The sequence below is a fragment of the Pelophylax lessonae genome (genome assembly GCF_965119305.1).
Source record: "Pelophylax lessonae genome assembly, chromosome: 1".
NCBI classification, from domain to species: domain Eukaryota; kingdom Metazoa; phylum Chordata; class Amphibia; order Anura; family Ranidae; genus Pelophylax; species Pelophylax lessonae.
In genome coordinates this window covers 563965383-563979646 of record NC_138768.1, presented here as the reverse complement: position 1 = coordinate 563979646, position 14264 = coordinate 563965383, and the positions used below count along the sequence as shown (strand labels likewise).

The following is a 14264-nucleotide window of genomic DNA, read 5'->3' as shown; positions in this document are numbered from 1 at the left end:
GCAGCCGCCTCTCGCAAATATCTATCATCTATAATGTGATCCAATATACCCAAGAGGCAGTGCTTGGGATCCACAGGGATCGCCAAGCCTAGAACTTTGTTAATAGTGGAGGTCACTGAGGTCCAGTACCGATGCAGTTTTGGGCATCTCCATAACAGGTGAATTAGGTCCCCCACCTCTCTCTCACATCTATTGCACATATTGTCCGATCGGATACCCATAGCAAACAACTTCGCCGGGGTATGATGTACCCGTAGAAGGATATACAGCTGGGACACTTGATGGGAAACATTAAGCGAGCACTTTTTAACTGACTCCAAGGCCTCCTCCCACTGCTCAGCAGGTATCTCCCCCACATCCCCGCCCCACTGGTCACACGCCTTACAGGGATATCTGTCCAGATATAGAGCCAATAAGGCTGCATAGCAGGCTGATATAAAACCCTTAGTAGAAGTATACTGCTCCATGAGGAAAAATACCGGTGTGGAGGACAAGCTGGAGTGGGACAAGGAAGGCTGTGCCCGGAATGCATGCTGAAGTTGCAGGTAATAGAACCTCATAGTATTTGGCAAGGAGAACCGAAGTTGCAGTTGCTCAAAGGGTATGAGCGCCCCATTGAGCAGAACGTGTTTAATGTGGGAAACCCCAAACTGCAGCCACCTTCCAGCCTGATCCAGCTTGTCCAGCTCAGGGTATGTGCGATTATGCCATATGGGACTATAAGAAGTGTAGCCGGTAACCTGTTGTAACTGTCTGGCCTTATCCCAGACCTTCTGAAGAAGTCTATAGGTAGGGTGGAGTTTGTTAGATTTAGCAAAGAGTTGAGCCTCCAACCCCTCAGGAATGCCGTGGGCACCTGTGAAATGCCCCATCAGTGTCAGAGCAGGGCCACCCCCCGTTCCAGCCACAGCCCCAACCAAGTGCTGCAGCTGAGAGGCTAGATAATAAATCCAAGGATTGGGGAGAGAAAGGCCCCCCATGTCCCTGGGTTTCTGCAATTGCTCAATCCGGATCCGCGCCGCCCGCCCTTGCCAGATAAGGGACCTAAACAACGTATTGACTACCCGGAAGATTTTCAGCGTAATGACTACGGGAGAGTTGTGTAAGAAGTACAGGAGTTGCGGCATCAGAACCATCTTTATCAGGTTCACCCTACCAGCAGCCGATAACCACAGCTTGTTCCAGACCTTAATTGTGTCGCGAAACCGAGCCAGGAGTGGGTGGACATTTAGATGACAATATTGAAGCAGATCTGCGGAAACCACTATCCCCAAGTATTTAAAACTAGTTACCACAGGTACTGGACAGAGCGTTCCCAGGAGAGGATCCCCAGGTTTATCCAGCGGCAACAAGGCCGACTTGGACCAATTGATAGTGAGGCCAGAGTATCGGCCAAAATCCTGTATGGTGGCCATAGTGGCTTGTAAAGAGGCACCAGTGTCCCCAAGCATCAGGAGCATATCATCCGCATATAGCAGAATCTTCTCCCGAAGGGGGCCATAGTGAAACCCAACTATGGAGTCCTGATTTCTAATGGTAGCCGCCAGCGGCTCGATAGCCAGTGCGAATAGAAGCGGGGACAGTGGGCATCCCTGCCTAGTGCCTCTCCCCAGACAGAAGTGCTCCGACATCCTGCCACCATCCCTAATGGAAGCCTGCGGATGATAGTAAAGCAATCTCACCCAGGAGATAAATATAGGGCCAAACCCAAACTTTTCCAACACTGCCCATAAGTAGTCCCATTCTACGCTGTCGAACGCTTTGTTGGCGTCCAGCGATAACAGCACCCTATCCCCCTCATTATCTGCCGGTGTCTGCATGGCTACATACAGACGGCGAAGATTAATTGCAGTGGACCTATTGGGCATAAAGCCCGCCTGATCCTCATGGACAACATGTGCAATAATAGTATTAACCCTCCTAGCTAAAACCTTTGCCAGTATTTTCACATCAGTCTGGAGTAGAGAAATGGGCCTATAGGAGCCCGGGTCTGATGCAGGTTTACCCGGCTTAAGCAGTAAGACAATACTAGCCCTGGTCATGGAGTCTGGCAGAGCACCCGCCTCCCTAGCCGCATTAAAGACCTTCAGCAGCTCAGGAGCAAGCACCTCAGAATATTGCTGATAGATTTCGACCGGGAGGCCATCATCACCGGGAGCCTTAGAACTCGGGAAGAGAGCAGCCGCCTCTCTCAGCTCATCCACAGTGATGGGAGCCTCCAGATCTGCACACTGATGCTCCGTCAGCCGCGGGAGGGAGATTGCGTCCAAATACCGCCGAAGGTCTGCCGGTGCATAAGACACCCTAGAGGAATACAAATCAGAATAAAAGCGCACCAGTTCAGACATAATGGTTTCAGGTGTGTTGGCTATCCGACCACCCAACAACTTGAGGGCACCAATGGGGGGGGCTGAGGGGCGCACTCCCACGATGCGTGACAGCAGGCGGCCCGTCCGCTCCCCCTCCTCATAGAAGGTAGTTTTAGCAAAGAAACGTTTCTTATCTGCCTTAGACTGCACCTCTCCCACCCACACCCTCTGTGCAGACAACCATGCATCTCGCGTTACATCCGAAGGGTTGACAATATACTCCTCCTCCAAATCACGGGTTCGCTGAGCCAAGTGCTCTTCAAAATCTTTAGAGGCATTTTGCACTTTCTTAATATTGGTAATCAGGATACCCCGGAGGAAACATTTAAATGCATCCCACCGTACAAGGGCGTCAGGGAACCGGTCATTATGCAGAAAAAAACGAGAGACCTCAGCGGAAATATCAGTATCTGGGGGAAAAAGCTTCAGCCAGAAAGCATTCAGGCGCCAAGGGGCCCTTCGCAGACCGGTCTGGGGCTGCACTGTTATCCAGACCACCAACGGGGAGTGGTCCGAAATCCCCCTCAGAGCGTACTCCACCCGTTCCACCAGCGCGAGCGCAGCACCAGTGCCCACGCACAGGTCGATACGGGATAAGGAGGAATGGGTCTTAGAGAAGCAGGAAAATTGGACCACGCCAGGATGCCGGGAGCGCCAAACATCCACCCAACCCAGCTCCCCCAGAAAGCGCGAGAGAGCAGTACCCCTCACGGAAACCGGGGGAACAGCAGGCGGGTGCCTATCTCTGACAGGGTCCAAGATCCCGTTAAAGTCACCAATTACAAAAAGGGGTACATCCGCCACACCCGTTGTAAACTCTAGAAATTCGCGAAGCACCCGGGAAGAGAATGGAGGAGGAATATATACCACCGCTAAAACACAGGTGACCTGAAATATTTTACAATGCAGAAATACAAAGCGACCCTCAGGATCCACCCTCACCCCCAACTCCTGGAAGGCAATGGCCCTATGCACCAGAACACTCACCCCCCTGGAATAAGAAGAGTGAGTGGAGTGGTAGCCTCGCCCCACCCAGGAATATCTCAAACAGCCTACAGAGTCCTCTACCAGGTGAGTCTCCTGCAGTCCTATAATCGCTGGGTGGTACTTGCGTAATTGAGCAGCTATCATGGCCCTCTTTTGAGGGCATCCAAGACCCCTCACGTTCCATGAGACTATAGGTAGTCCAGCCATGTAGTGAAGGGTAGCATGTGTCCGTCCCCTGCCACCAAAACAGATGCCCTGGGTAGGGGTCCGGAAAGTAGCAGAAGCAGGGTGCTCGGAGTCACCCCAAAGGTCCGTAGCCAAGTTGCTGTCAAAATCAATGGTATGTGCGATTCCTCAAAAACAAAAAGAAAGAAGAAAGGACCACAGTCCAACGGGACAAGGCACAACGGTGCCCCATCAAACCACAGGAGGCGGGCAGGAGAACCAGTCTGCTTTCCGTGGACAACAGCCCCACAAACCAGTAGTGGCCCGCCAACCTGATGTGCACAACCGCGCACCGTGCATTTTGTAATCCAGGGAAGATGCATTTACCAGAACACCGGAACTAGAAGAGGTATTCGCTGGTTGAAGTACAGCTGTGCCATCACAAAAAGGATACGCACCCCGGCCGGGGCAATCTTTCAGAGGGTCCAAACACATAGAGATGCAAAGTCCACATCGTGGCGCCCCTTACTCATCAGGAGCAGCTCGCTGGCGTTGACGGAGGGCGGGTTCATTAATGTCGAGCCAACTCGCCGCGTCTGCAGCAGTATCAAAAAAGTGCCCTCTACCTTCCGCGGTGACCCGCAAACGGGCTGGGTATAGCATAGCATATATGAGTCCAAGGCGACGGAGACGTTGCTTAACATCGGTGAATCTTGCTCGCTGCTTTTGGACTTCTGCAGAGAAGTCCGGGTAGAAAGACACCCGTACCCCATTGAACTTGACCTCTGCCTTTTCCCTGGCCAGCCTCAGCACCTTCTCCCTGTCCCTGTAGTGCAGCAGCTTGGCCATCATGGGCCTGGGGGCGTTGCCCGGCAATGCTCTGGTGGGGACCCGATGGGCCCTTTCCACCGCAAACATAGGCGAGAAGGATTGCCTGCCAAAGATGTCACAGAGCCAGGTTTCAACAAACTCAGTGGGTTCTCTGCCCTCCACCTTCTCCGGGAGTCCCACAATGCGCACATTGTTGCGCCGCAAACGATTTTCTATATCATCCGTCTTGTCTTTATTGATCTGGACCTGCCTCGCAGTTGTTCTGGATTCAGTGAGCAGCGCTGGCAGCTGGTCCTCCAGGTCACTAATACGGCTTTCCGCAGCAGTAGTGCGCTCACGGATCTTTTGTAGGTCTTGGCGAAGGAGAGCCACTTCTTCAGTGAGACCCCCCAACCGCTCCTGAACATTATTCACAGAGGCAGTACATTTGTGCACCGCACGAAGTATTTGGCTAAGCGTAGGTTGTTGTTCCTCCTCCGTCACCCCCTCATCTGCGTCCAGGTCCCAGTCAGTCAGCATTGGCTGCGGAGCAGCCCCCAGGCCCTGCAAGACTGCATCGGGGCGCCCCCCATTGTCAGCCTGAGCACAGTCCCCAGCCTCCTGATCCCTGAGTTCCGACAGCTTCTTAGCATAAAGTAAGATATCCCCAGCAGCGTCCTTACCTGCGGGACGGGTCGTTTTGGGCTTCACCGCAGCCTCCTTCTGCCTGTCAGGGCCACGCAGGACACGCTGTGGGGTTGATGGGCCAGCGCCATCTTGAAGGGCCGCTGAGATTGTGTTGTCCTCTTTAGGTTTGCTGCCGCGAGTCATGGCGGTATTTCTGCAGAGGGGAGGAGGGGGTGGGACAGCACGGGCTCTCCCGAGCAAGGCAGGTCAGGCTAGAAATGCAGGAGAGGAGAGGGAGACGCAGCCTGATGTATGGAGGGGTGGCTGCACTTGTAATCACAGGCAAGGAGCAGCGCAGAGCTGGGATATTACTTCAGAGTTCCAATGGTGGAGGGAGCAGCAGGAGGTAGTCCGGAGCAATCAGGAGGCAGAGGAGACAAAGAGGACAGGATCGGCAGCTCACCCGGTCCACGGACGTCCAGGCGCCTCCGCGATCGGCCCGCCGGCCTCAGGAAAGTCCGCGGCTTCGGCCCGCGACTAGGCCGCAAAACGGATCTCCACAAATCCAAGCCTCTCTCGAAAAATACAGGCAGGAGGCTGTACCCGGGGTGCGGGGGAGACACTTGGGGGTGGGATGGAGCCCGTGGATGGACCGGGCAAGGAGGATGGCAGGAGATGGTCGGCCGCGCCAGCGGGGCTCACCCTGTAGTCCTCCGGGATCTCCGGTATCTGGGCACGCAGCGGGGAGCAAGAGGCACCAGGATGATCACGGGGACCCCCGGATGGCGAACGTCCTGCAATATAGGTTAATCCGGCCGGGGAAAAGGATGAGATTGTAGGATCAAGTGCGGGAGCTCCGTGAGTTGAGTCCTCTCACATGCCCGGTTCGGCCACGCCCCCGTATCTTATACCTCACACTCACAATTGCTGGTGCTCTTCTTCGCTGTCTGATGGTCCAAGTAATAGATGGACCCTCTGCTGCAACTGATTGGGCAGTGAAGGGAAGGGGCTTCAGTGAACCAATTACACAAATGACCTCATTCTTCATACCCTAGGCAAAATTATCACCTTTACCTTTACCTTTGCAGTGGTTCCCCCTAGGCGGGAGGGGGAACCACTGCAAAGGTAAAGATTTATTTGTCCCTGGAGTTCAGCTTTAAAACACAATTAAAGGCTCCTGTTTAAAACAAGTCTCAAATCCCAAATGCATACCTTCCAACTTTCTGAGATGGGAATGAGGGACATCTATTAGCAGACATACTGTATGCAGGCATAGAACACACCCCCTGCCACACCCTCTTAAAGGAGAATTATATAAAAATTACTGGTTAAACCTACTACTATTCCTTTATATTGACTTTTGGAATATACAGAGGAAGCAATTTACTAATTGGAAGAAAGATTTAGCATTATAAAATATGTGTGGATAGATAAGTAGTGCATGTTATATAGAATTATATAAATCAGACCAAAACTTAGGGACTAATGAAGAGGAAAGAGGGACAGAGGGACAGTTTCTTGAAATCAGGAACAGTTGGGACCTAAGCAAATGTGATGCACAAACTTCATAAAGTAAACACAATCTTTCTTTGCTACTGAGCCAAACCCTCCTTTAGATGCATCACACATACCCCCCTCCCGGATTCTGCAGCTTAAAGTGGGAGGGTTTTAGCAACAGAGGTGGTGCTGTCCACCCAAAAAGTAGTGAATAAAATTGGTGTGGCTAGATGCAGGTTACAGGCTTGTGAATCAGCAGGGACAATATTAATAACCACACATAGCCTACATAAGAGTGACAACTCTGAATTCAGGAGATGTAAAGTTCTATAAAACTGCCATCATTCTGTTAGTACCACTTTATATATTACTCTGATTTGGTAACTAACTATGGTGCTTATTCAATAACCTACTGGTGGCCCTCTGTGTTTTATATTGGTCTGCTAATAATAAAGATGGGGAGTAGGGGAGTATATGTTTCATTAGAAAAATGGTGGACCTGCACTGACACTTTTGATGCTGCTATACAAGGCTTGTACATGTGCGATATAATGTGATACTGCAACACACAGTATGAACCTGTTTATAATAAATAGGAATATACGATGAATATAAATATAATATTTGCTGCATATACAATAAATGCCCACTTTATTAGGTACATCTATATAGAACCCAAAAGGACTAAACATGGCAGAAACCATAGCCAGGTATGCTGTGGTATTTATCCACTTTAAGACCGGAAAGGATTTGCCCCCTTAATGACCAGGCCCTATTTTGTGATTCAGCACTGTGTTAATTTAACTGACAATTGCACGGTCGTGCGACGCTGTACCCAAATAAAATGTATGTCCTTTTTTTTCCCACAAATAGAGCTTTCTTTTGGTGGTATTTGATCACCTGTGCGATTTTATTTTTTGCGCTATAAACAAAAAAAGAGTGACAATTTTGAAAAAATAACAATATTTTTCACATTCTGCTATATAATATTCACAAAAAAAAATTTAAAAATCCAAATTTTTTAACATTTTAGGCCAATTTGTTTCTGCTACATATTTTTGGTAAAAAAAATCGAAATAAGCGTATTTTGTTTGGTTTGCGCAAAATTTATCGTGTCTACTAACGGGAAAAATGTATGTCATTTTTATTGGTTTTTTTTTACTAGTAATGGCGGCAATCTGCGTTTTTTTGTGGGACTACGAAATTGCGGCGGACAGATTAGACCCCTGACTGCTATTTTTGACACTTTTGGGGGGACCAGTGACATTAATACAGTAATTAGTGCTAACAATATGCACTGTTACTGTAATAATGACACTGGCAGGGAAGGGGTTAACATTATGGGTGATCAAGGGGTGATCAAATGTGAGCCTAGGGGAGTTATTCTAACTGTGGGGGGATTCTGAAATGACCATAGATACATGTGATCCTATATAGCAGGATCACATGGGCTCTATGATCTTTGCAGGGAGAAGAACGGTCGGTTGTGTTTACAACAGCTGACCGTTCTTCTCTCTCAGCGGGGAACGATCGCAGGTGTCAGGCGGCAATCGGAGCCTCCTGACACATGCAACGGCTTCCCCGCTAAAGAGCAGAGGTGGGAGCGTGCCACCGGCGGCGAGCGCTCACCCCCTAGCCTCCTGAGAGCGAGCGACGTATACCTACCCAGGAGCGGCTGCCTGCCGCAGTATATCTGCGGTGGGCGGTCGTAAAGTGATTAAATTATGCTGAAATGTTAACAAGACACCTAATTCATATCTATGGAAAAAAATTCTACAGCAATAAACGAGCACAACCTGCTTTTACCATTAACACAGGACATACTGCATATTACATATCCCAGTTATGCTCTCTGAATGGTAAATGGTTATTAAAGCGGAGTTCCACCCAAAAGTGGAACTTCCGCTTTAGGGAGTCCTGACCCCCCGACATGCCACATTTGGCATGTCATTTTTTGGGGGGGGGAGCGGGTACCTAGTTTTGACAGGTACTCGCTCCCACTTCCGCTCGGAGCGCCGCGGCGCCCTGAGCGGAAGTTCTCCTCTCCCCCTCCCTCCCTGCAATCTTCTGGGACACGTCAGAGGTCCCAGAAGATTGCCGGCCAATCACGGCGCGCAGCGCGACTCGCGCATGCGCAGTGGGTACCCGGCTGTGAAGCCGCAAACTGTAACAGCCGGGTGCCCACAGCAGTGATGCCGGCGCCGAGGGAGAGGATCGAGGCTTCCGGCGGCCGCATCGCTGGACCGTTGGACAGGTGAGTAAATGGCTGGAACTCCGCTTTAAATGCTTTCATTTTTTTTTATATCCACCTGCTCTGTGCAGTTGGATTTGCACAAAGCAGCCCTGATCCTCCTCTTCTCAGGTCCCTTGCCAGCGCTCTTGGCTCCTCCCTCTGGCCAAGTCCCCCCCAAAGAAAGCAGCTTGCATGAGCTGTGGTTTTTTAAGACACAGATCCGCGGTTCAGCCAAACTCCCTCTCTCTCCTCATTGGCTCACTGGCTGTGATTGACAGCCAATGGCTCCCACTGCTGTCTCAGCCAGTGAGGAGGGAGACTCACCGGAAAGCTGAGGCTCTTGTGCACATTACTGTAGGAAGATCAGGCTCAGGTAAGTATTATGCATTCTTGAGCCTTTACAACCACTTTAAGACTAGACTACATTTTCTTTTTTCCCCAACCTGCATTTGTCTAATTTTAAGAAGAATAGTCACTCAATTTAAGCATACTGTATGTGGACTTCCTGTTAGCTTGAATGAGTTTAGCTGTTCTGTTTATGTGTTTTTGCCCACAGAACTAACATGCATTAGCTGTAAGATGTTGAGAATGCAGTGTATGAGGATCCAAGATCTGTAGTTTCTGGCATACTACTAACTAAGCACCATGCCTGACACAACCTTTAATCTACATTGTACATTCAGAGATGCTTAGATGCTTAGAATTTTCTGAATTCTAAAGTTCGGTCAAACAGGCAATGGTTGAGCAACACTCATGATCAACATGGATGTACTTACTTTTCCAGCAGCCTGTTTGCTAATAATGCGGTCACGTTGCTACTTCTCAGCTACTGCCTCATACTTGTAGGTGTGTAAAATACTTGCTTCTACGCTGAAAACTGAGGTTACAAGCAAGCAGGGGGCATTCCAGCTTTAGCGGGGAAACAGGTATTATCAACCTATCCAACCACTGGAATACTTGCAGCAGCCGAGGATAGAAAGCACAGTAATCAGTCTTAAAGTGTTGGTAAACCCAGTACCCGTGTTTACTATATCTGGTCTCCCACAGTACAAAGAACATGGAAATGCAATTATTTTAGTAGATATAAATTGCTAGATACCATTTCTCATTAGCAGTCTTGTCATGTCTATCAGTTTCTGGCTGAGCACTGGTTAAAGCTTGTTGGAGGAGTTTCCATTCTCCTCTGACTGTCCTATGAGGCTGCATGACCCCTGACCCTCTGTCTGGACAGTGCTGATTGGCCCTGTGCTAATCACAAGCACCCTCTCCCCCCCAAAAAAAAAAAAACCCCAAGCAATACACACCAAACTGAGCATGTGCAGAGTGTCTCCTAGGGCCCTGTACTATCAGCAGACAGACTGGGGTCAGTAAAAAAAAGGGCAGGATCAGAAAAGACAGGGTCACAAAGCCTTTTTACACAATGCAGAGGTTTAACCCCATAGGTTCCTCAGTTCCACAGTGGTAGTAAACTAGGTAGGAATTGACTTAAATCATTTTAAAACATTGCACAGCAAATTGAAGCCACATTAGACATTTCTTCTTACTTTAATTTTCCTACTTTATGCCTATGCACTTTTCTGGGTGCAGCCGTCGCTATATATAAGTGGATACAAACCCTCACATATACCCAGTGAAGTGAACAGCCTCAGATGATGCACAGAGATGATACAAATCTCCCTACATAGGTTTTATTTGTATATCTGCTGTCTTCCGCTTTTGACACATCGTGTTAGATTTTTTTTCTTCCTGTTCCAGCACTGGGTATGGAGTCTTGGCATACACTGTGTGACAGCTGATTGGAGGAAAGGCACCGCCCCCCCCCTCCACATAGGCAGAGGAAAGAAGGAACATGCAGAGCTCTGCGCTAAATAGACCAGCTCTCTGCTAATCTATCTCTATGCACCCACCCCGACACAAATTTTCAGCTGCTTTTATCTCCTGTGTCAGAAAACTTGTCAGAAGTTATCCTAATGATAACAGAGGAACAGAGCAGCAGAAAGACACAGGACTCAGGGCTTTGGAGAGAGATAGGCAAACACTACAGATATATGTGCCCAAGTCGAATTTCATGAATGGGTTTACATCCACTTTAAATGTTGTCTTTCGCATACCATGTGATAAGAACTGCCATCCTTTCTCCTTCTCCCTGTCAATAATCTCACGCATGCTCAGTAATTATTAAGCCAAGCCTAGTTTTCATTGCTCAGTCCCATGCTTTGCTGACCAGCTTTACAACCCCTGTGTAACGTAGCGAGTCACATGGGGTTAAGTCTTGTGGGATCTTAGGGCTGACGCTGCGCAAGGAAAACAATATAGCCCCGGCATTTCGGCACAGGACTTGCGGCATTAAAAGCATGCTGGAAAAATCGTAACAAGTGTGCATGCACCGATGACGTTAGTGCAAAGAAAAGGATAGCATTCATAGAAACAAAGAAGATAGGAAGGATTCTGCACAGAGCAACAAGTTCAATGTTTTACAATGCTTGAGATGGTGGAATATGAACATGATAGTTTTACTACCGCTTTAATCACAGGGAACTCCTGCTCAGAGAAAAATTGCAAGAGCTTTTTAATGCTGGGTTAATGCACAGATGTGAAAAAACACAAAGTGGTGTATTTATAGAAAAAAAAATGAAGAGCAATTCACCCTGTGTATATTTATTCTGTGCAAATGAAGCAAAAAATGTGATTAGGTTATGTTCTGTGCACTTTCACTGGGCAAAATGCTGTACAGTTTTTTCTTTTAACCACTTGCCAACCGTCCGCCGCAGTTTTACATAGTACTACGTCAGTTGTGCGTGTGGTGCTGGGGGGCGAGCGCGCGGCGGCGCACTCCTGTCCCCACTAGACAGCAGAGATGCCGATGCACGGGGCCGGTGGCCGCAATTGCCGCTAGCCACCAGCGATCGCTCCCCGCTGAGAGAGAAGGACGGTCAGCTGAATGTTCTTCTCTCTGAAATGACCACAGAGCGCCTGGGATCCTTCTATATAGGATCACAGGTCTCTATGGTCATTTCACAAGCCCCTCCCCCCAGAGTTAGTAAACACTCCCCTAAGCTCACATTTAAACCCTTGATCACCCACTAGGTTAACCCCTTCCCTGCCAGTGTCATTATTACAGTAGCAGTGCAAATCTTTAGCACTGATTACTGTAGTAATGTCACTGGTCCCCCCAAAAGAGTCAAAAAGGTCAGTTAGGGGTCGATCTGTCCACCGCAATATCGTAGTCCCGCTAAAAATCGTAGATCACCGCCATTACTTGTAAAAAATAAATAAATAAAAATTACATAAATCTTTCCCCTAGTTTGTAGACGCGATAACTTTTGCGCAAACCAATCAAAATATTATTTTTTTGAGATTTTTTTTTTTTTTACCAAAAATATGTAGCAGAAAACAAATTGGCCTAAAAGGATGAAAAAAAAAATATTTTTCAATCATTTTATTTTGGGAATGTTATATAGAAAATGTGAAAAATATTGTTTTTTTTTTCCAGAATTGTTGCTCTTTTTTTATAATAGCACAAAAAATAAAAATCGCAGATGTGATTAAATACCACCAAAAGAAAGCTCTATTTGAGGGGAAAAAAGGACATCAATTATATCTTGGTACAGTGTCGCAATTTTTAGTTAAAATCACGCAGTGCCGAATAGCAAAAATGGCCTGGTCATTAAGGGGACAAATCTTTCTTATCCAGAACTGGTTAAAGACCCCAAGTATTTTTTAAAATATTACAATTTTATTTAAATGAGCCTTGTCATGTGAGATATGGAAGTGTCATTTTGACTTTACTTCCTGCATACTTGTTCCAGGTCAGTCATACTACTGTCTTGGCCAAAGAAAATCTGGTAATTGACATTTTACAAACAAGGTGGACGCCCTCACCCCATGACACAGTTTGCTCCCAGGTGGGTTGTTGGGGGAGGGGAACAATATCCCTGCCAACTGAAAGTAGAAACTTTAACTTAAACCTAATGTTAATACTACATTTGCTCTTCGACTTCATATGTGACTCTTATAATATTAATGTACGTATTTGGTTCCTTTCCTCACTATAAGTTCTGACGTAACACAAAATGACAATGTTTACTATACCTTTGTAACTCTTTTTTTTCTGTACGATAATCTTAGAAAAACCATTGAAACTAAAAACAAGGTGGACAATGGCCACCTATAACTCACATGATAGATATATATTTTAAACAGAAGTTTGACGTTTCTAAAGAAGAACAAAAATACAGTATTTCAACATGACATAAATGTCATGAATTTTATTATTCTACCGATCAAATATTCTATAGTGCATGGATTTCAAGTTCATTAAAAACCTATTAGTATGTGGGTGCACAGAGTATTCATTTTTCTTCTTCAGGTTTGTGAGTATATTGTTTTAATGAAGTCTAATGAATGGATTATTGATTTCTGTAATGAGTCTTGCTTGCACATTTGATCGTGATTTTGAGTCATTTAATTTACTCTGCTCCACACATATTTTTTTCTCCAATAAATATTTTAGTATCAGGTTTATTATACTTCCTAGTTAATAGACAATATGAGAAATGAACTGTCGTACTTGGCATGGGCTCTTCACAAAGGAGAAAGAGGCAGGTTTTCCTTCCTTTGCCACACAACAAAAATTCCCATACCTGTTGCAAGAATTTTAAGATAAAATAATTAAAACTAAGTAATTTTGAGTCATGAAAATATGCGGAATGAACCAAAAAATCTTTCTCCATGCTGGAAAAATGACTTTATTCAATAGTGTAAAGCCACTGGAAATGTTCACGTAAAGAGCCATTGGAAGAAGTGCTGACAGCTGGTAAACAACCATGCAACACAAATTAGTGGTTTCATATACACATATGACATCAATAAACACGCATAAAAGTAATTCCACCTCCTAGAGAGGCACCCGCACATCTGGAGCAGGATTTGTTACATTCTCCCCTGTATACAAACTTTATAAACTTTATTCACATGTACTGTAAACAGAACACTGACAAATGAAATGGTGAAATGACAAAATGACAAACAACAAGCAATTTGGAGAGAAAAATGGAATAACAAATTCATACGGTACCTTGTTTTACCTGTAAGGAACACACACCTGACAAAAGGCAATTTTCACATCCAGGGTAGGTTCACTGCAGTTATATAAGAAATGCCGGCTCATAAATACCTGCAAGAACAATAATAATAACAATTACATTACCAATAGCAATTTATTTCTAACAAAATTAACAAAAATAATTTCATTATTGATGCATTTTGTAACATTTTGTAACTTTTCAGCAATATTTAAATGTTTTAATTTTCAGTTGGTTTAATGGGTTTACATTACACAATGATGACACAGCTCATTCTGTGTTTGGCGTGGGCTTAAAGTAAACCTGTGATTTTCTTACATATGGTAATGCAACATGTTCAACTTCATTCTTCTTCTCCAGCAGCAAATTCTCACCTAACTCTTCCTAAAGCCCTAATTTTTACATGTAAAAGGTAAAATCGCCTGGTTGTATCCAGGATGGCAGATATGTGTGTCCTAGATTCAGGCTCTATACGGATTTGTTCAACTAGGG

At 46.4% G+C, this 14264-nt stretch overlaps 1 protein-coding gene across 8 annotated transcripts in view; it reads right to left on the bottom strand.

The window, feature by feature from the left end:
* MAPK10 (mitogen-activated protein kinase 10) overlaps positions 1-14264 on the bottom strand; it is a 328578-nt gene that overhangs the window by 125109 nt on the left and 189205 nt on the right. For 6 of the 8 annotated variants that reach the window (XM_082263012.1, XM_082263018.1, XM_082263013.1 and 3 more), the window contains one exon: positions 13793-13864. In XM_082263012.1, coding sequence (XP_082119138.1) covers positions 13793-13864 — 72 coding nt within the window. Of the gene's footprint in view, positions 1-13765; positions 13865-14264 lie in introns of all 8 variants that reach the window. The other 2 variants (XM_082263017.1, XM_082263016.1) reach the window with 1 other exon arrangement.